Raw genomic sequence first — 22,052 nt, 5'->3', positions numbered from 1 at the left:
CTTTTCAAAGCTTCTTAGGAGTATAGTTGTTTTAAATCGCTACAATGCAGAAAATAGCGTTTGGTTCATCTCAAATTAATAACTCTTATAGATTTGTAAACTTGCGACTTGAATACAATAAACACTGGTTTGCGGTTACGTTTTTCCTTTTTTCGTGTTTTTAGTTAAGCGGCTCGTCAGACGTCAATACATATCTGGTTAACTTTGGTGTTAATAAGCACTCAATAGACCTTTATGCTTTGGTGGTATCTGGGAAGGTATTAGTCAGGGAAAGAAACATCTTTATTTTTGTTGATAATGAAAAATGCTCGGTTTTAGTGAACTCGTACTACCAGGATAGACATTCCAAACTTTTTTACTTATACATTACGTCAAGGCCCCGAAACGGAAACTTAGTTACAAATGGAAAGACACAAAATACATTATTGCGTCCCATAAAAATATGAAAGCAATCCCTGGATAGGAAACACTGCATGAGCCACTATTATGTGATGAGAAAACATTTCTCAACGTGCATAATTTGTATTGTTTTGTGCAAGAATACACAGCATGAATCTTTCACGATTCATCAAAGAAACAGCAACACAATTATCTAAATTCGATCAACTTTGATGGACAGCAAAACCAAGGTTACGTGGCTCCTGCAAAATGCATACCAGACAAAACAGCTCCGAAAAAGCACAGCATTTGGGGCAATTTAGATCAGCAAAACAGGCACAATGTTATACTTATCACGAGTTTTAAGGTGTTGTGCGTTATGTATTAATTTAAAAATTGGTGGCCCAGTTCAATAGCTCAATAGGGAACAGAAATATCCCGAAAATATAGTATACTTAACAATTCTCCATACCAAGTCACAGTCGCGGTATAGTCGTCTGATACTCTTGCTGAGATTAAAGCTTGAACTTTTATCAATAATGCCAGTTAAGGATTTAAAAAGTAGAATCAGATATTTTAAACATTACAAAACAAAAAAGGCCAAAAATAAAAATAAAAATTAGCCTGCTGATGTATATTAAGCTCATAAGCAAGCAAAAAGCAACACACATGCGATCGACTATCAAGGCAAAAAGGGGATCAGCAGTCGAAAAAAACACAAGATTAGGAAAACCTCGAAACAAAGGTCAGAGCTGTTGGCAAAGCATCTCAAATTTAAATATTTCGTCAAATAAAATGTGTTGATTACATTAGAATAAAAGCAATTTACATCGCATAAAAAAACGCACTTTGTTAAAAAGCTGTAAAAATCCAACTCTTCACAGATGTTCCACTTTTTCCGCTTCCGTATAATGGTGCTTGCCAGGGGCTAAAAGGCCCTGATGGCCGAGGCCTGGACATCGTCCAAGACGCCCCTGAAGGTCTCGACGGACACTTCACCCCTGCCCCGGGGGTCCCTGGTCTTGGCCAGGTTCCAGGCCTCATCAAACATCTCAGGGCTTATCTCAACCCCAACGTTTGTGAAGATTCGCTTGATCTGAGTGAAGGGGGTGTTATGCAGTGTTGTAATGACTTTAGTCAGTGCTTTACCAATGAAAACGGTTTGTATATTAAAACCGCGAGCCTTAACTGATATAAAATAGATAGCTTAAGCTGCAATGAACCACTGAGAGACTATATTGCTGTAGCTGTAAATGTAACGCATAAGTAGGCGCACCAACTTATTTCATTACTGTGTTACATATAACATGAAAAATAACAAAACGCCCCCTTTTCATCCGCTCATATATCCGCACGAAGTTTGTCATCCGCATTACAATTATTTCATCCGCACAAGTGCGTACCATCCCACGGGTTAAAAAGCACTGACTTAAGTCAATGACTTGACGTAAGTGCACTTATGTCACTGTTTTTAAATGACTTGACACTTCTAGTGATGACGTATAACTTTGTATCAGCATCCCTAAAAATTGTCATCCAATTCCAGTCCGCGAAATTATTTTTTTTTGTTTGCTGCGGCCCTTGTATACCCATTTTAGGTTGTGCAGGTCTTTATTAGACCAAAGAGTTCTTAAGCTGGGAACCATGGACCCCTTAGGTTTTATTTCTTTCATGGAAATTGCTTTTGGTTTTTTAATATCATGGAAGGAAATATTTTATACGTTGTTTGAGAGTTTTTAGAAAAACTGTTAAACGTGATCTAAAGTTTCGCTATATGAAAAGCAAACAAGCCAAACCAGCGTGCATGGGCAAAATATTTCGACGAAAAAAGCTTAACCCGCGAAAATACCGTGAAAACGAAGGGTGATTATTTTATACCTCGTCCTGTTGCCGCGGTGAGAAGAAGTCCATTTCGGTGAGTCCCTTCTGTGAGTAGATGGACGGGTTAACGAGTCCGTACGCGTCAGACTCATCTCCGTAGTTCTTGTGGTCGCTTACTCGTCTAAATAAAGCAGTGTGAAATGTTTAAGGCAAGGGTTCTTAAACTGGGGTCAATGGACCCCTTGGGGGTCCGTGAACTCGTTTTAAGGGGTCCATGAAAGCCTAACTGATAGATTGGTGCATATTTAAGAAGTAATAAAAAATAAAACATCCTTGCACTGAATGTGTTCTGACTCAATTCTACTTTCACATTTTTTGGACCGAAAACAGAAGATTTCTAAAGTTCATTTGTATGGTGACGTAAATTTATGACGTCATCTCCAAAATTTCTTTCCTAATGTAGTCCATGCATAGCAAAAAAACTATTTAAGGGGCCCCGGTAAAAAAAAGTTTAAGAACCCCTGGTCTAAGGATGAGAAATATCCCAAAAAATAAAATAAAATTCCTTAAAAGTCTCTTTACTTCGTGACAGGTGAAGCCAAGTCAGATCTCACAGTCGGAACTCCGTAACTTCGGTAGCCGTGGGTCGATACGCCTGAGAGCGCACCAATCATCGACGCCGACGTCATGTGATGCGTGACTGCGCGGTCGATCTGCTTCATTAGGTTCGGCGTCTCTGGCGGCTTGCTGCCCTCTGTGACGTAACAATAACGCGACGTGGTTTCAATATAGTTTGGAAAGCAGGACTGTTTTGAATTGAAGTCTGAATTTTGAAGAATAACTTAGAAAGAACAGGTATTTTTCACTTAAAAATTGGTCGAGTTTTACAAAGGATTTTCACTTGACCCCACTAGGAAATTTTCACATTTTCAATGACCCATTGCACTGTCTGTGTTGTTTGTATTCATTAAAAAAATGTATACGTATAAAATGCCGATCTTTCTACATTAGAAGTAACAATGTAAGCACTTGGGTTATGAAACAGTATTTCAAGAGGCACGAGTTTCGATAAATAAAACTTTAAAATTATTTAACTCCAGTGTTTTTGGCATTACTTTTCTCCACAATCTAAAGTGTATGAAACTATAGTTACAGAAGTAAAACAAACTTGTTTTAATTGTTTGTTTTTTGTTTATTTTAAGAAACAAGGTTAGTTATGTCCGATCACATCGGGTCGCACCCATTACACGGTGCCAAGTAGTATACTTGGGTGGTATCGCCATGATTTTCAATTGAACGCTTCTACTTATACCTTGAAATGTACAATAAAAAAATGATTTTAACAACTTACTTTTTGACGGTAAAGCAAATTCGGTCTTATAAGCGAGACAAATTAACCTTAATCGTTCGAAATTCATCTATTTCGCTTGTCTGAAGTAGCAATGAAGTATTTTGGTATTGGAACGGGTCGTGATACATTTAGTCCAAAATATCGGGTATTGGAATATAATGTCAAGTATCGGGCATCCATACACACTAGTTATACACGGCTAAAGATAGCAGAATGTCGCAAACCATAACGGTTTAGCAATGCATTAATTCTACCCCACAAAAAGCCACGTTTGGTCGCTAAACTGACTTAAAAACGACCGGAAAACCTGCCACTGATGGTTATGGATTCTATAAAGATATACCCTAATGTAAAAATGAGTTCGGTGGAGAATCGGCAAAGATATAGAAGCCAGTACCAAAACTCTACCTGGCATATTTTAATACAACTTCAACACGGATTCTCTAGTTTCAAACCCAACCTTTTTCTTCCACTGTAATCGGCAATTTGTCTTTCCAGTTAAGGAAATTGGCGAACTTCACATAATCGATCTTCGGGGCTTCTGCAGTGCCATCTAACGGCTGTGCGGCGCCGCAGCAGTAGGACATTAGGAGGGTGAGCATTTCGTCTTCGACTGGAACGTTCAGTTGATAGCAGACGTCGCGAAGCTCCTGCCCGTCGATAAAGCCGTCCTTGTTCTAAAGAACGCAAGCTTGAAATGTTTGTGTTGTATGACGCAATATATACGCATTAAAGCAACCGCTGTTTTTTGTGTTTTGATTAGAGGTATGTCCAGTGTTGCGCACTTGACTTGACCCAAGAATTTTAGACAAATGACTTGAACTGAGCCTTTTGGGTAAATTGACTAGAAAAAAATTTTAGACGAATGTCTTGTTTACAATACTGGGTATGACCGATAAAATTGGATCGTAGCGCAAACACGATACGAAGTGATAGGTACTTGTCCGATACTAGGGGTATATCGGTGTCGATCCGTTACCTAATTTATTTGGAGTACAATGGCTGAAGGTTGTGGCAATACGTAGAATGAATAAATAATCCCAAACAGCAGTAGGTTGCAAATTTGCATATTTTTAGCGGTCCGAATAATTGAAACTGAATAAAGAATTATTTTGACTTTTATGGCAATATTTAGGACAGCACAACACCAAATCAAATCCGACAACAAATTTTTTATGGTCCCCCTTTCCTTAATGCACTTAGCACGTGTCGATTGCTGCCCAACGGTTATTACAGCACTACCTTCTGCCGACAATAAAACATACAAAAATAAACACAAGAAATTTTGACCATATTATAGGTATATATCAAAATAGGGTATTGGTACGAACAAGATATATCGGTCTATCTTAACAAACAATCACAAAAACCTCCCCCACCTTATCGTAATGCCTAAAGGCGTCGGTAAGGCTGTCGAAGTTGTGGTAGTTGGCCTTCTTCAGGTGCTGTCTGATCGCGTGCAGGACCCCACGTTCCCGGTCCCGGCCCCTCAGGTACGCCTCAGGGGATCTCCCGTGCAAAAGGTCCCCGGCGCCGTACTCGTCCGGCCTCAACATCATGCCAAAAGTGTGGCCAGGTTCCACGTTCAGGGTGTCCACGATTCTGCACAGCGTAGAGTACAAGTGTTTTTTTTTTAAAGGTTGTGGGTAGACGTAAAATGAGGGTCAAAGACCATACAGAGGTATAGGTATCATTTTAAACTTTTCGAATGTATATTTATTAATTTATTGGAGCTGTTCACAAAGTGCTACTTATCTATAAATATCAGAGCATATACGGAATTAGGTGGAATTTTGAACGTTTCGAATAAATCCTGATATAATAGTTGGAGGTTGTAGTTAGATGTGGCAGGAATACTAAATCCCATACAGAAGTAGATAGCATTTTAAACGTTTCGAATATGTCTTTAATCTTTTAAAAGGATATTGTTGTGAGCATATCTCAGTTAACAGAACAACACGGCCTCAACATCATGCCAAAAGTGTGGCCATGTTCCACGTTCAGGGTGTACACGATTCTGCACAGCGTAGAGTCAGGTGAGCATATATTATTTTGCACACATCTTTATTTATTTGTTCAAAATGCTATACCTACTTTAGTACGGGCTTTGATATTCCTACCACGTATCAGGTGAAACTTTTTCCATCCAGCCTTATAGGCTTAATTCGAGCACCCATAGTAAGAATGTCAAGCCCATACGGGAGTACACCGAAAAAAACTGATGATCCCCCAGTGTGAAGTTGCTTGTACTAACAAAATGTGCAAGTATTGGAGCATGGTTGTTTCTCGACTCGCTCCTCTCTGAGCCTGCATAGCTCAGTTGGTAGAGCGACGGTCCCGGCTTGACCGGAGGTCGTGAGCTCGAACCTCACTGCAGGCCAGTTGTTTTTCTGGCTTGCTCTGCTTGCATCATAGATCGACAGATTCGGCGAGTCTGCGATGGCTTTTCGGTGTACTATTGATACGGAAGCCGTAATCGTTGGTCATAAAGCAACTTCCGAGGGGCTAGATCACAGATGTTATTAAACACATATGTTTGTGTGTGTCTTCCATACGGAAGTAGGTATCATTTTGAATGTTTCAAGTAAATCATAACAGAACGGTTGGAGGTTGTAGTTAGACGTAGAATAAATACCTAAACCCATACACAATATCTCATTAATCATTTTCAAACATAAAGGACAGTGTTGTGAACCAAATTGCATTTCACAGAATAACACAGAGTACTATGAACGAATTGCACAGAATAATGGAGTTAAGCGAAAAAAATGTCGTCATCAGTTTCTAGGAATAGCTATTAAAAAATGTGCAGAACCAGTGATCGAAATAGTTTATCTTGGACCAACAAACAATCAAGAAAAGTCGCTAAGAATTAAATTTGTTTCAAGGTATATCGTGATGTATTTTCTCCCGCAAAAATGGGAATTAGGCTAAAAAAGATTGTATTTTGCCATAGTTTTCTTCTCTAAATTGTTTTTAACGAACAAATAATATAAGTTAAGACCCAAGCTATGCTCGCACTACAATGCGGACTGATTTCCTTTCCGAAGGCATCTTGCGTACTATACTATATGTGCTGTTGACGTTTGGACACATTACACATTATGTATATCTAAGTCATTTTGAAAATGACATAAACAATTTGCAATGACTTAGCCCAGTCGGCAATTCACAGTCCAAGTAATGGCAGTGTTGTAACACGGGTCATTTTGATATTTTAATATAAACGACAATTGTACAAAACTTGCTTTACAAAGGTTTACCGCAATCAGTCCGCCTGACCAGGATTGTAGTAGCAATCAAGGCCAGGCTTTTTTCTAAATATTTTTTTAAAAATTTTGTTCGTTTGATAAGAATTGCTATTGTAAATTGTAGCTACATATTATAACACTTATTCGCTCCCTTTGTTGGTTTTACTTAAAAATAATTGCAAGTATACTCACGGGTCGTGAACGGTTCCTAGCTGAGGTTGAGATTTCTCCCAAAATTCGTCAGCTCTCTTGGACACAATCTTAGCTCCCTTTTCCCTGCATTAACAAAATTGTATTATAGTCACTTTTAAAGACTGTTGTAACATAGATACCAGAAAACATATTAGATACAGCTCTAAATTTTTTAGCTCGTACTGCAGTATTGTAAACAAGTCATTTTAAAATGACTTTAGTGCCAGTCAACTCATTCATAAAATAACTTGAGTCCAAGTCAAGTCATTGACTTAAGTCATTACAACACTGTTGTACTCAAAAAATCGCCTTTATTTATTAAAACCTAAACCAAACCTAAATGATTTTTGGTCAATTTAAAATCTCACAAAATATTCGTTTTTTTAATTTGTTTTTTTTCGTCTTTTTAATTTATTTCCTGCCAAACGCAACACTAATATTTGCAAGTTTGAAAATCCAGGGTAACCCTAAGTCAGGGTACATCTAAGAGAAGCTATACTTACATGTTGAGGTCGTGAACCCACTTAAGGGACTTTGAAGTCTTAATCCCGTCATTTGAGTGCGGAGTCGGAACTCCGTAAACAGTGTCCTTCGTGAATCGACTCCAATCGTACCTGAATAAAAAATATCGATCAATTGAATAGAACGAAATTCATTCAGCAAATTCTGAAAATAGATTTGTTTGAAAACTTTTATATTATGTTTGAAACTTCATTTAACTTAATCGTAATATATATTTTATTTTATGCTTAACGCCAGAGGTGGCTAACCAATTAGATACCAAGAGCCGCATCTGTTACATGGTTAACCGCTAAGAGCCACATCTTACACACATGGGACGAAGTGGATGGCCTATCACTTCATTTCTTACTTACTCTCACGAAGCGATTGCCAAGCGCGAAAAAAGTGCCTTTATTTGGTTAAATCGACAAAATTTTAATTTAGAAGGGGACGCGACGCATTGAATGATAAAATATACATTTCTCGATATAATGTGGTATATTAATATTATTTGTGCATATTTTTTGTGTTTATCTTGTTTTAAAAGTGTTACTAAAAATACGATGGCCTGAGGCAAACAGTTTGAGTCGAAACCGACAATAATCCACACCTTAATGAAAGGAAATCGAAACCAAACCATAAGTGCAACATGAACGTAAGAGCCACATATAACTGGGTGAAGAGTCGCATGCGGCTCGAAGGCCGCGTGTTGGCCATCCTTGCTTTACGCTATTGAAACATTTATCGTATACATTATTACATGTTGTGCAAGTTTAAATACGGGCTACAGTCGCTTATTTTCCAAAATTCAATAAACAGATGCCCAGTTTTTAAAGCCAGCACGAAGTTATCTTGGTACCCTTTTAAGTATTTTGCGATTTCTTTGTTATACTTGCATTTGTTACTTTAAATCAAGGCTGCGTAGTCGGTTAAAAATAACACGAGTTCGAGTCCCGAGTCCGGCTCCGACTCTACAGCCTTTATTTCACCCATTTATCCAACTAAAATAAGAAGGATATTAAGAAATCCACCAATGGGGGTGTGTCATATATAATTCATCCACCCACAACACATGGTGTTTGCAGCCCTATCGGTTTCGAATTTGCTACTGCGCATGCGCACTTACTCGAGCAAAACAAACCGACTCCGTCGAGTCATGACTCCCAGGTCTCGAGTTCGACTTCGCCCTGCTTAAAAGCTGCACGGTGCCCAGTTTGGGAACCGCTGCTCTAAACCATCAAAAGCAGTCATTTACGTTGCAGCCCTTTGACTAGTGATCAAGGCATGGGTTCTGGTGGGCCACAGAGCATTTGGAAAATTGTCAAGTTGGTGAAAATTTTAGTTTTATTCGTTTAATTCTTTAGTTTGTTTTACAGTAGACTCTCAAGCTTCTCTTTGACAGCGTTATGTGTAGGTTATTTTAAAATATTCTTCTGTTTTTGATATTTTAAGTTATTCTTGATTTCTAGCACTTTCCAGTTATGTAACCAATTTAAGCAGAACTTTATGAAGTGAGCCACGAACCATTTTTAAAACAAAAGTGGGCCACGACCATAAAAAGTTTGAGAACCCCTGGACTAAGGCGACTCACTTTCTGTCGTACATTTCCGACACGTTGTAATCGTTGTGGCTCTTGACGTACATTTCGTGCGCCAAGCTGCTTTCCTCATCAACCTCCTTCCTCGTCTTGTCAGGGTTCACGACCTCTCCGGCTGTCCCGCCTAAAGGTCAAAGGTTACATAGACTATACTAAAAGCTAAAATTACCACGGGTATATTTGCTATTAACATTGTTATGATAATAAATAAAGATTTAAACTAACCGATTTGAAGTATCATTACAAATCCAATTCTATACTTAAAATAGATTATTTTGTATTTTTTTAAGAATTCGGTAATCCTAATTCTAATCTAATTTGGAAAAATTAAAATGCTATTAATTTGAATTTTAATCTAATTGGAATAACCGGAATGATCTAGTTTTAATTCTAACCTAATAAACTTGACTTTAGTGGACTTAAAGCAATGTTGTTATATGACTTGGATTTAGATTAAGTATTTTCATAAATCATTTTGTTAGGAAATATAATTGTTTAACCTAATTAATTTGCTTAGTATATGTTGTTTTTTGGGGAATTTTTTAACGAGTTATTGGTCATATTCTTAAAACTTTACCAAATTTAATAGTTTAAAGTTTTATGTTTTTGGTCAATGACTTGACTTAAAGTTGACTTGCTATACTAATGACTTAGGCTGGGCTTAACTCTTATTTTTACAAAAGATGTGACATAAACTTAATAATTTTACAAATGGCTTGACTAGAATTTGAGTCATTTCAAAAAGACTAGTTACAACACTGCCAAAATCACTCTTAAGAAACTCAAATTTTCCTTGCAAATACCACAATTAAATCAATAATGATTAAAAGGACAAAAAGTAAACCCAAATTTTAAAAAGTTGATTTTCCCCTTAAATCCTAACTTGTCACAGCTCATTAGCAAAAAAATTATTCAAAAATTGTAGCTGAAAAATTACAAGAAAGTAATTCTGAAAATGTTTTAGAATACTTCTGATTTCACAGAATCGTTGATTACCAGATTTTTTTTTAGTACTGGAATAATTGTCGTAAGTTAATTTAAAATGACCTATTAATCTAATGTAGGGGCCACAAATTATTTTCATAAAGGTTAGAAAATAACTGTAGGGTTTTAAAATTTTGTATTGACCTTATTTTTCTTGATTATTATAAACTGAAAGAAACATAAAAATCGTTTACCACAATATGTAAGCTATATGAATTGTTGTTTAGTTAATTTCACTAAAACTTAGTTCAGTTTTGAACATCATTCCTGTGACTTATTAATAACCCTGTGACTATTAATAACCTTGTTTTAGGAAATGTTTCGTGTCATAGTATTGTTAAACCTGATCTAAATTAATCAACTAACATTTAAGTGTTGGTTTTCCAAAGGCAGTCGTCACTCGGTCAATGGAGGCTGGCATGTAACCACTGTTGTCCCTCGACTTCCCAAGCGGTTTCTCCTTTCTACTAAGGTAGAGCGATTCCTTTTTGTCATCCAATTTACTTTTAAACAGCGACTTGAACTCCGGATTGACGATATCTCTTGCCTACAAAAGTTAAAAAGTTAGGCATACTTTTGTTTGCAATCAAAAGTGATATAGCTGGATGCTTTAAAACAGCTCCCTCCAGTGTTGTAATCATTTAATTCAAATTAAGTCACTGTTTTCATATGACTTGACTTAAATCCTTTGGCCAAAATGACTTTACTTGACTTAATTTTTTTGGACAATGAATTGACTTTAATTAGGTGTTTTAATTCAATATTGTTGAATACAATTGGGTTATTTATCTCGATTTTTGTACGTAAAACAACTTTCATGTTGTATATAGCATTTTTGTTATTTTTAGTTGAATTAATGTTCAGAATTCAACAAATTTACCAATTTTATTAGTTTACTGTTTTATTTTTATGTTAATGATTGACTTGAAGTGCACTTGCTCTAATAATGATTTTGACTGGAACTTAACTTTGGCAACTGATGATTTGGACTAAGACTTGACTTTGACTTAAATCATTCGAATATGACTGGTTTACAACCCTGGCTCTCTTTCGAACATAGTAATATATTATTATTGCACTAATTTAGTTGTCAACTATCAAGTGTTGGAAATAAACAACAAGTTGTAACTTCTTTGTGAAAAGTCATCTCAGATACCTTTACACAATGTAAATAATCTATTAAAAGTTTAGGTGACAAATTACTGCTGGTAACTTAATTGAAACACAGTAAAATTTACCAAATCTCTTGGTGCACTTTTTGTTGGAATCAAAATTTTATCTCTGTGAAGTTTTATGCAGTTCTAAATATATTTATTCAAGATTATTTTAATTATTTAAGTTGCCAAATAGTTTTTCTAATGCAAACAGCAGAATTGATATCAGTGTTTTGTAAAAAAATACCTTAGATATCTTTACCAAACAAAGATAATTTTGGTAAAAGTTTACTCTAAAAAAAAAATTAGTAACAATAATTGCTGTAACCTACACTGAAATTAAATATTGTTTTGGGGTGTTTTTGTTTATTTTTAGAGTTAAATTGTCAGTAAATATTACATATTATTATTGTTTTGTGAAAAGAATACTTTAGATATCAAAATAAAGATAGTTTTGGTAAAGGTTTATTGTAACAAAATCTTGTGAAACATTACTGCTGAAACCTACACTGAAATTCAACATTGTTTTGGGTCCGAATATTTGAAAAAGAAGATATCTGTTATAGGTATAGGGCTATAGAAAACCGGACCATCCTGTTACCCAAGTCTTGGAAAAACAACTTTTCGCTTTACCAACACAGCTGGTTGTTGTTTTCCCAAAACTTGGGTAACAGGATGGTCCGGTTTTCTATAGCCCTATACCTATAACTTTAACTTTTATCTTATATATTTTTAACCTGGTCGCGTAGTTTGTTGCTCTTGGTTCTATGATTATTTTCCTATGATTTTTAAATTCTACCACCTGGTTTACGTGTTTACATTATTTTGTATTCGTTTTTTAGAGACTGATGATGCCGTGATTGGCGAAATATATTTCTCTTTTATAAACTAGAACCTATAGTGACTGATTTTGACTGAGACAAGAAAGTCCATACTGTTTTGTTTTGGGTCATTATAGTTAATTTTTAGAGTTTAATATTACATACTTTGAGGGAACCGGCCGTACTGACTCCATGGTAGAACATGGATGCAAAGTCTTCATCATTCGCTCTTCCGTGGTGAATTCTGGCAAGGGCAACAGTTGGTCGACCCGCATCAGTGTTGGAAAACTTGTTCACGATGGCAGGAACAGGAGGCTGAATGCACCATGAGTTTTAAAGCAATGATTTTTTAAATCATGAAAAGGCATCATTGGAAATAAGTGCCAAAAACAAACAATATGGATTTAACTTTCTCAGCTCTAACAAGAAACTGCTATATCCTATCAACTGATAGAATTTTTAAGTATTTGAAAGTTTAAAAAATACCCGACTACTGCCTTTTTCAATAAATAATTTCAATGCATTAGAAAAATACATTATTTGTTGAAGTCTAAAGTACTCAAAAATAACTTAAAATGGAAGTTGAACTAATTATACTATGATTGCATGACAGCTTTATTTCTGCTAGAATTTGGGTAATTAAACAATGCAGGTAACTCTATTAGTTATAATAAATTTAGCTTGGTATTCAGAATGTCGGTTAATATCAAATCTGGGCCAAAAACCAATGCCAACTGCTAGTAGCGGTATTCGTCCTATAATAGGGTGGTACGGTGCTGAATTAATACCAAAGTAATTTAGGAATTTTAGTTTTGATTTGTTTCATCCTATTCTGCCTTGAAAGGTAAATAAATAAATTGTTGCTACCAGGCCTAGTAATATTATTTAAAAACAGCGTTTTTTTCAATATACTGTACTATGGGCGCTTGGTGTCATTCACCCTGAAGAAGGTGATTTAAATTGGTTGCCGAAACAATGGTAAACAACAACTATTACCAGAAGAGCTGTTTTTGATTGTTATTGCGAGGTTAATTTATTTTAAAAAAGTAGGTTACCAACAGAAGATACTACACACTCTAACACAAAAGCAAATTTTAGCCAAACATCCTAGAAAACACTTTTTTTTCAATTTCAATTTCATCTATTTTGCTTGTTTTAGCATATAATGACGTCAGTTGGTATCAGGTTGGGCACGATACTTTGTGCACATAATATCGGGAAGCGGCAAAAAGTTAAGAATCATACATCCTTACTTAGGATTAATATCTGCACTAAATTTAAAAGCATGTTTTAAAGTTAAGCATTAAAATACCCTTTTCCACCTTTACAGTTTTTAGTTGGCGGCAATGTCAGCTTTCAAATTTATACTGTGCAAGTATGCATGCACACATACTTCCATTTGATTGAATCAGGGCTACAGCCTTTATTTCGCCTATTTACGTAACTAAATTCAGGATATTCAAAATCAACTCATAGGGGTGTCATATAAATCATCTGCCTACAATACATGGTTAAAAATATTCCACTTGGAGTTTGCAGCCAAATCTGTTTTGAATTTGCTACTGTGCATGCGCATGTTGGACTCAGGAAGTTGTACATGGTTTTTCTCAAGTTTTGAGTCCGACTCAAGCAAAACAAACCCATTCTAGTGAGTCCTGACTCATCCTGATTGCATTCTACTGTTTTCCTGCCAAAGATCTTTGGCATGGAATGCTTGCCCAAAATTATGCCAGTGATGTTATCTGGTGTGAAATTTATCCTTTACTTTTATCCGGCCTAGTTACTAAAAAAATGTATTTTATTGCGTATATATATCGACCTATTTTGGTGTAGGATTTTAGCAGAAAAAAATTTTGGCGCAAAACTTTGGCGACCACAAATTATGAAATGAAGTCAGGGTACACATCAGACTCGGACCCAATAGTCTTACTCAAGTCCAGAGTCGGACTCCAGCAAAATTAACCTACTCTGTCAAGTACCGAGTCTAAAGACTCTGCAGCCCTGTTGGAAATAAATTTTTCCTAAAAAACCTTGAAACCAGCTCACCTCAGGTCCTCGACCATGAATGCATTCGCTTGCTGTGCCACCTTGATCGAAGATTTTACCAGCGGGAGAAATTGCCGGCGTGGAATCTTTATATTTTCCTGCGTTACTCTGCATTGCTGAAACTCTACAAAATAAAGAAATACTGTTTCTACCTTAAAAAATAATTTCAACTGATAAAAGATGATATTACTACTTTTATCCATCTTTTATTGTTTTGTCATGCAAATCCCAAACAGTAAACCTAAGAAGGGATACTGTTTTACTTGTAAACATAAAATATTAGATTTTGGGCACTGGTCTGCAATACTACCACGCGTTCAAATAATTATTAAATCGCGGCCTATTATTTAGGTTAGGGTGCGGTTAGCCTTATTTAAAAACTTAACGAATAAAACAGTAATTCGTCAAATAAGTTGGCTACAGGTCAAGTCAAGTTTTCCAACCGATTTAAGTCTGTTTACTTAAAAAAACGTGAACTTAGGTTACATCTAAGTAATTCCAACAATAACAAAGTCTCTGTTTAAGTTTGCTAAAAGCCCAAGATACAGCGTCTAGTTGCTTAGCAATTTTGTCAACTTTGACACACAGTAAGAAGTGAGCTGATATCTATATTGTTGTGTAGAGAATATTAGAGATGGTAAGATTACAATTTTTTGTTCGCTACCCGCACCGCACTTTAATAAGTGTTCGCAAGCTGCTTTGCACCGCAAGTTGTTTCCGAAATCTTAAGCTGCGCTGCGCTGCACCGTAAAATTGGAGCGCTATATTATGCAATATATTCCAACACTTATAAAAAAACACTACAAACAGCTAGAAAGCTAGTTCAAACGTAAAACTCCGGACAACAGCTAACTTTTTAGGGATGAAACATCCATGAGTGAACTGCTTTTTATTTCTTTTTAATTACCTAAAAAGAAAACTTTGACATGCCGCACGCGGTGTGCGGCACGGCGCGGCAAAATGTTCTGTTATTCACAGTGTGGTAAATTTATTATCCCTGCGTAATCGGGATCTAAGTAATGCTCTTCAATCGAGTATACTTTATTATATACTCAGGTATTTACCATATCAAAGCTAGGGCATAAAGCTGACAAAAGATATAGGAAGGGTGTACAGATTTATACTTAGGGGACCATGCTCCCAAACTAGGCCTTATATTATTTTCCTGTTTAAGAAGGTAAATAATCTTTTTCGCGCTTTTTTCCTTTTATATTATATTGAGACACAAAACACCTACCGAACAAACTAGAGTTCAGCAGGATAACCAAGCCATGGCTCACTTAAAAATATTTTCTGTCAAATAGGCCTATTACTATTCAAATACGAGTTTTGTTCGAACTTCCATTACTATTTTGTTGTACATTTAACCTTAAGAAATATACGAATCTCTTATAAAATCTCGCTCAACGCGTTTACGTTTCCTTTCAAACTGATTTTTTTTATAAATTTAAACCAAACAAACTCATTTTTCGCCCGAAAGTCAGCTGCACATTTGCGCACGGTCAACATGTATTAGGAATGCTACGATCAAATGTTTTCTGACGCAATGTCACACGAACCAACTTAACGTTTTCTACGATGCAAGTAGGGATGTCCGATAAAATCGGATCGGCGCCGATACCCGGTGACAAGTGGTAGTATCGCTTCTCGTCAGATACTAAGATGGTATCCGTGCCGATGGTATGCTGTTATGGAGCTCGTGTTAGTTTGTTGAACTTATGATTGTGTATTCGACATAAAGGCGTTCTAATTGACGCTTTTGTTTAGACTCCAATCTCAAGTTGCGTGTCTAACTTGCAAACCAACCACAATATGCTAAGCCAAGGTGAAGCGAATAGCTAATCTTACTGTAAACAAAGCACAATGCTGACAGTAAAGCGATGATTACGAGAACGCCAATTAGCATGTAACACTGGGGTTAGATTAGCAATGCTTTGACATATAGACGATAAATCTGTTACACAAACACAGACGTCATATAGCGCGTAAAGACTCGTAAGTGCAAAAGCAATTAGCAGTGTTGTAAACAAGTCATTTTGAAATGACTTAAAAACCAGTCAAGTCATTTGCAAAATAACTGAAGTCCAAGTCAAGTCATCAGCTGGTCACGTCCTTGTCATAAAAATATCAGAATTAACTAGTAGGCCTACGATTATGAACAATAACTTAACTAAATAATAAGAAAAACGCAACATATAGCAAGTGATTTGTTTTATGTGCAAACATTTGGACATATAGCTCATATTTATAAAAAATACTTTAATAAAACAATTCAATATAACCCTAGTCATTTGTCCAAAAAATTAAGTCAAGTCAAGTCATTAGTCCGAAAAACTTAAGTCAATGCATTTGAAAACAGTGACTTAAGTTATTACAACACTGGCAATTAGACACCCTACATTATCGAACGCAAGACTTTTAACTTGAAATATTAATTTATTAAGAAAATATTTCGTTAAAAACAGAGGTATCTTCTTAACGTTAAAGCAAAGTTTGGTCTAATGTCCTGGAAAAACATACCTTTACAAGACGTTCCAATTTTATCTATTTTGATTATTTGATAATAGTAATGACGCTATTTGGTATTTGATCGGTTTACTATCAAAAGAAAAAGATTCAGAAAAAATCTAAATTGAATATAAAAGTAATTATTTATCTGCTTTACGCTAAAATTAACTTATTGCAAAACAACTGTGTTAAAAAAAATCAATTTTTTTATCATAATTTTGTTCTTTGTATTGTCTATGCATAAAACTATATATTTTTTAAAAGAATAACTTCTGGCTAAAATTATATTTAAACAGTTTTGTTCTACAGAATCATTGTCGATTGTTCAACCTTCAAATCTTAAACAACAACAATGATTGCCAGTACAAAACGTTTAGCCCAAATTAAATAAACTGTTTAAAAAAGACTGGTATTGTTTAAGAAAGATGTTTTGGGAAAACGTATAGGCCCTACTTATAATTCAATTATTTAAATTTTTAGAAGAATTAGTTTCCATTATGTGAAACAACAAAGTATTTTTTTAACGATTTTTTTTTTAAATATTGGGCATGTGTTGCATTTCTACAACAAAAAAACAAACAGTGGAAACATGTTAACTTATCCACTTGACAAATAGTTACCCCCCAAAAAATACATGAATAAATAAAATAACTAAAATGGATCTTCTCCGTTATTTTGTAACATTTCATAGGTTTCTGTATACTCTTTTTGTTTTGCAAGATACCTTGGCTGCTTTCGTGCAAGCTTTTTTTTAAAATGATCAACTTCCTTTTCAAAGACTTCTAAAAGTTTTTTGTGGGTGTCAGGAAAAAGCTTTAAAGTGTCAAAGCTCAATTCCATGTGGTCGATGCCGTAAAGTAGATTTCCTTTATATATCCGGTCATCCTCCAGATTGATGGGTAATGGTATTGCATGATTTGGTTCTATATGTGTCAGCATCAAGTTTTTAGCCTGCATTTCATGTGCAGTGGCTATGGCACCTTTGGCTACAGAGTGTTTGCGAAACTCAGCGTCCGTTTGCTGTAAATTGCTGATGTACAAAGAATCGTGAATCAACAAATCTGCTCCTTTTCCTGCCTTGATTAGGGCTTTGCACATTGGCAAAGTGTCAGAAGAGTAAACAATTTTCCAATTACTATCTTGTAAGACCAAACCATAGGTAGATACACCATGGTCAACAAGAACTGGCTCAAAGGACTTTATTTTTAAAGCATTTTGTAGTTTTTTTCTTGAAGCCTCATCAATGATTGGGTTATTGTATAAAGGAAATAAATGAACGTTTCTTCGATAGCTAAAGTTAAGGTTGTGATCAATGAAATGGCTGATGTACAGGGGGAGCACCACATTGACATTTGTGGACGGACAGATGCGAAATAGATGGCCAAGAAAGCTTGGCAGGCCTCCAAAGTGGTCAGCATGTCGATGAGAAATGTATATGGCACTGATGGTGGACATTACATAGCGTAGATTGTCTGGTCCAAAGTGACGGTGCATTTGTAAGTAGGTTGAAGCAGAACAGTCAATGAGGATAGATTTTTTCTCTGAAATCTGTAACAGGTAAGCCGGGGAAGAACGTATCACGCTTACGGCAGAACCCCCAGAACCTAAAATCACTAGCTTTGGGTAGGATTGTTTGACTGGCTTAAAAGAATCCTGTTGGTTCAAGGTGTCTATTTTATCGCTAATTGATTTAACGCTGCGACATAGTGGGTTAAACCGCAATTTTTTTGCCGACTTTAGTTTACTAGAAGCCATAAAATAGTGATAAGGGTCGTTAATTTCCAAGTCATTGTCCTTGAGCGGCTTAAGAAATTGTTCGATTGACTTTCTTTTTTTTTCATAGATAGGAAAGAGTACAGGATTACATTGGTTTAACAACATTCTGTTTAAGTCGTAAGCAATAAAAGTGTTGTTTTTACTTTCGCCAGAACCAAGAAATTTGTGAAGGCAGTCAGGTGATGTTTTCTGCATCCAGCGATCGTAAACAGGATTCTTAAAAACTTCTTTTGGTGTCCAATGACCAACATAGTTGACTTCGTCATTTATTTGAAATCTAGGGTTCTTATCCAAAGATTGAAAATGCCCGAGAGTGGGACATTCCATTGCCACGAAAGATCGGTTCTCAATAACCAGGTCTCCGATTGTATCTGGCCTAATTTTTTCCCCGGTCTTAGGATGTAGCATTCTAACTCCGTGCTCGAGGTAATACACAACCTTTTTAAAATCAGGTTCACTAAAGTTTGATTTTTCATCCTCTTCAAACTCCCGCAACTTTTCCGGGCAAACCTTAACTTTGTTAATGGGAGATTCAATGACAAAAGCACAAATAGGGATTCCAGCAGAGCTATTGTTGAACCCTTTTATCTTAACTTCTCCTGCTTGAAATTCGGTGTAGGGGTCATGCAACTCAAACACGGCCATGTTAGCCACAAAATTCTCGAATTTATAGCGTGACATGGTCGTACGTAGTATTCGGTAGAGAATCTTTGTGATGCCCATCGGGCCGTAAATATTGAAATTGGGAAACTTTTTGTTGACATAAAACGAGGAAAAAAATGGTACCAATTCATTCCAGTTGAGTGCTGTAAAAAGTATGTTCTTTTTTGTATCATTCTTTATAGTAGCACCATAGTTCACCATTTGATAATGCTGCATGATATGTTGTGGATTAATAAAAAACAACTCATTGGTGCGACTTCTGACAGATACCGACTGAAAAGTGTCAGGGCCGTTTTTCAGAAATAAAACCCCAGGCACCACAGTTGTGCCTTTGGGTGTAAAATTTTGTCTGGCAGATGTTTCTTGTACCGTTTGAAGTGTGTTCCATTTTTGGTTAAATGAAGGGTCACGAAGACTATCCCCCTTAAATACAGGTTCAAATTCACTTTTGTTTCTCGATGTAAACGCAAAAGCGCGAGACCTACATTTCACATGGCGAAAACATCTAAACAACATATCATCAAATACCTTATACCATTTTTCAAAAAAATCTGAAATTAAAAAATATAGGCATTTTTAAAACAATTTTTCTCAATATTCCTAATAAGGGTTGATAAGGTTTTTTCAAGTTTACGAAAACCACAATATATCAGTTTTTTATTACAAAAGCTCAACTTTTTCACATGTAATTATAAACTTTTTATATCTATGTATGATTGCATGATTCTATTTTGGCGTTGTAGGTTATTAAATTTTTTATTACTTTGCTCTGTTTGGTACTTTTCAATGCTCCTTTCGAACACCTGTAAGAGTTTTTCATGGGTTTCTTGGAAAAGCTTAATATTGTCTAACGTCAATTCCATATGATCAATGGCGTAAAGAATATTTACACTGCCTCTGCCAACATTGGTACCTTTATTATTGAAATTTAATGGCAGGGCAACAGGAATAGTCGGTCCCATGTGAGTAAGTATAACGTTCTTAGCTTGCATTGCTAAAGCAGTTGCGATTGCACCATTCGCAGTTGAGTGTCGTTTGAATTCAGCTTCTGTGCGCTTACTTTCGCTGACAAAAAGTGAGTCGTGCAATAACAAATCTGCACCAAACCCCGCTGTTATAAGGTTTTTACACATTGGAAGGGTATCGGAAGAGTATGCCACTTTCCAATTGTCACCTTGCAAAACAAGACCATAGGTTAGAACTCCGTGTTCAACACAGACCACTTCAAAAGACTTAAGCGTTGTAAATTTAGCGATTTGATTTCGCCTTTTCTGACTTTGTTGAATATGCTCATTCTCAATCAAAGCCATGCGATCTCCATATAGGCCAAGGCTATTACATGAAAAACTTTCTTTTAGAAGCCTTGGAAGGGTCACCACAAGTTTAGATGATGGAGAATGTCGGAAAAGGTGACTTAAAAAGTTCGGAAGGCCACCAAAGTGATCTGCATGACGGTGTGAAATGAAAATCAATTTTATTGTGGACAGAATTTTCGGAAGATTCCTTGGTCCAAAATGGCGGTAAAGTTGACAGTATGTTGTTGAAGCGCAGTCAATCAAAACGGAAGAAGTTTTTGAGATTTGCAGCAAATATGCAGGGCCTGCTCGTCTTTTTGTAACATTAGCTGAGCCACTACCCAAAACGACAAGCCTTGGGTAGGATTTGGATGTCGGCACGTTTTGTGCTTGGTCAGTTTGGGTTTTAAGCCTGTCAAGCATGAAGTCTGCTGTTAACAAAAGTTTACCAGCTTGATTTGGATTTGACGTGTTTAAAAGTGCTGTTCTACCATTCAGAGTGAAATTGCAATGTTGTTTAATTTGCGGGTCGTTAGAACAAACAGGTGCTAAAAACTCGCTTAAGTCTTGTGGTTTCTCATAAAAAGGAAAAAGCTGCGGCGTAACGTTGTGGTACACCATTCTGTGGAAATCATACGCGAGAAAATGATGGTTTTTGTTTTCCTCTGAGCAAAGAAACTGTTGAACGTAGTCGGGTGCCAGCCCCTGCATCCACTGCTGATAATTATCCGTTTCGACAATACTTTTCGGTGTCCAGTGCGCCACAAAACACGTATCTTCGTCTGTTATGAAGTCCTTGTTATCCAAGAGAGAAGTGAAACGGGTGGTAGTGGGGCAGTCGATTGCAATTACAGTACTCCTGCTTGGTATGTGCTCACCGACTTGTTCGTGGTGAACATATATTCCAGACTCTGGGTGTATGGCAGATTTTCCACTCAACAAGCGAAGCCAAAAACTCTTTTCTTTTTCATCAGTGCAGGTTTCAAGACAGCCCATGTTCAGCTCCCTTATTTTATCTGGATCGATTTCAAATTTTCTTGTTGCAAGATCAACTATAAACGAACAAGTTGAAAAGCCGTCCGTGCTGTTGTTCAATCCTGTAATACGCACATTCCCAGATCTAATTTCTGTACTCTTGTCACACAATTCAAATATGGCCAGTTTCGGTAACATCATTTCAAAAACATTTTGCGATTTGGTCAACCTGATGATTGCAGACAGCATGTTAGATAAACCCGATGGTCCGTAAATCCTGTAAGAGTCATTCGTAGTTGTATTTAGGCAGGTAGAAAAGTACGGCACCATGTCATTCCAGTTAAGTGAGGTAAAAAGCAGGTTGGTGGCATTTTTGGTTTTGTTATAATTTAGCGCCTGATGGTGATTTGTGGAACTGTGAGGGTTGATTAGAAAGACTTGGTGATCCCTGCTGATTATTTGTAACGTTTTTGGTGCATTTGGCTCATTTTGAAGAACACTGACTTCAGGATCTCTCGGAAAGTTTTTATTTTTACGTTTCTTGTGGTCTGCCTTATATGACGTCACGCTTTGAAGCTTGTTCCATTTTTTCCGAAAATTGAAGTTCGACGACGATTCTTTTTCAAAGGTCTGTTCATAGTCAGTGTAACTTCGAAACGATAGCGGTTTGCCACACACCTTATGTAATTTCAGACAAAAACTGTGCGAACTGAAGCGCAACATAAACTATTTTATGATT

At 36.3% G+C, this 22,052-nt stretch overlaps 3 protein-coding genes across 3 annotated transcripts; all 3 read right to left on the bottom strand.

The window, feature by feature from the left end:
- Positions 1-891: 891 nt before the first annotated feature.
- LOC146131861 (EF-hand domain-containing family member B-like) lies at positions 892-14,241 on the bottom strand. The gene is made up of 11 exons (XM_083396873.1): positions 14,097-14,241; positions 12,216-12,365; positions 10,442-10,622; positions 9,086-9,215; positions 7,497-7,607; positions 6,994-7,077; positions 4,930-5,152; positions 4,011-4,227; positions 2,782-2,953; positions 2,257-2,380; positions 892-1,474 (listed from the first exon to the last, which is right to left on the bottom strand). The coding sequence occupies exons 1-11, from the start codon at positions 14,208-14,210 to the stop codon at positions 1,307-1,309; spliced, it is 1,674 nt and encodes a 557-aa protein (XP_083252999.1). The 5' UTR covers positions 14,211-14,241; the 3' UTR covers positions 892-1,306.
- Positions 14,242-15,930: 1,689 nt separating this feature from the next.
- Positions 15,931-19,559, bottom strand: LOC146131860 (zinc phosphodiesterase ELAC protein 2-like). Its single transcript, XM_083396659.1, has one exon. It carries the CDS (start codon positions 19,557-19,559, stop codon positions 17,256-17,258), a length of 2,304 nt encoding a protein of 767 aa, XP_083252785.1. The 3' UTR covers positions 15,931-17,255.
- Positions 19,560-19,692: 133 nt separating this feature from the next.
- LOC146131859 (zinc phosphodiesterase ELAC protein 2-like) lies at positions 19,693-22,052 on the bottom strand. Its single transcript, XM_083396660.1, has one exon. The coding sequence runs from the start codon at positions 22,034-22,036 to the stop codon at positions 19,733-19,735; it is 2,304 nt and encodes a 767-aa protein (XP_083252786.1). The 5' UTR covers positions 22,037-22,052; the 3' UTR covers positions 19,693-19,732.

Source organism: Ascidiella aspersa, chromosome 9, assembly GCF_963924565.1.
Source record: "Ascidiella aspersa chromosome 9, kaAscAspe10.2, whole genome shotgun sequence".
NCBI lineage: Eukaryota > Metazoa > Chordata > Ascidiacea > Phlebobranchia > Ascidiidae > Ascidiella > Ascidiella aspersa.
Note: the sequence above shows the minus strand (reverse complement) of the source record. Positions and strands in the feature narration are given on the sequence as shown.

Coding starts and splice junctions, on each gene's coding strand:
- LOC146131860 (XM_083396659.1), bottom strand. CDS start 19,559: ATGTTGTTTAGATGTTTTCGCCATGTGAAATGTAGGTCTCGCGCTTTT.
- LOC146131859 (XM_083396660.1), bottom strand. CDS start 22,036: ATGTTGCGCTTCAGTTCGCACAGTTTTTGTCTGAAATTACATAAGGTG.
- LOC146131861 (XM_083396873.1), bottom strand. CDS start 14,210: ATGCAGAGTAACGCAGGAAAATATAAAGATTCCACGCCGGCAATTTCT. Junction 7,608..9,085: donor TCGGAAATGTACGACAGAAA/GTGAGTCGCCTT, acceptor TTTTTTATTCAG/GTACGATTGGAGTCGATTCA. Junction 2,954..4,010: donor GATTACAGTGGAAGAAAAAG/GTTGGGTTTGAA, acceptor GTTACGTCACAG/AGGGCAGCAAGCCGCCAGAG.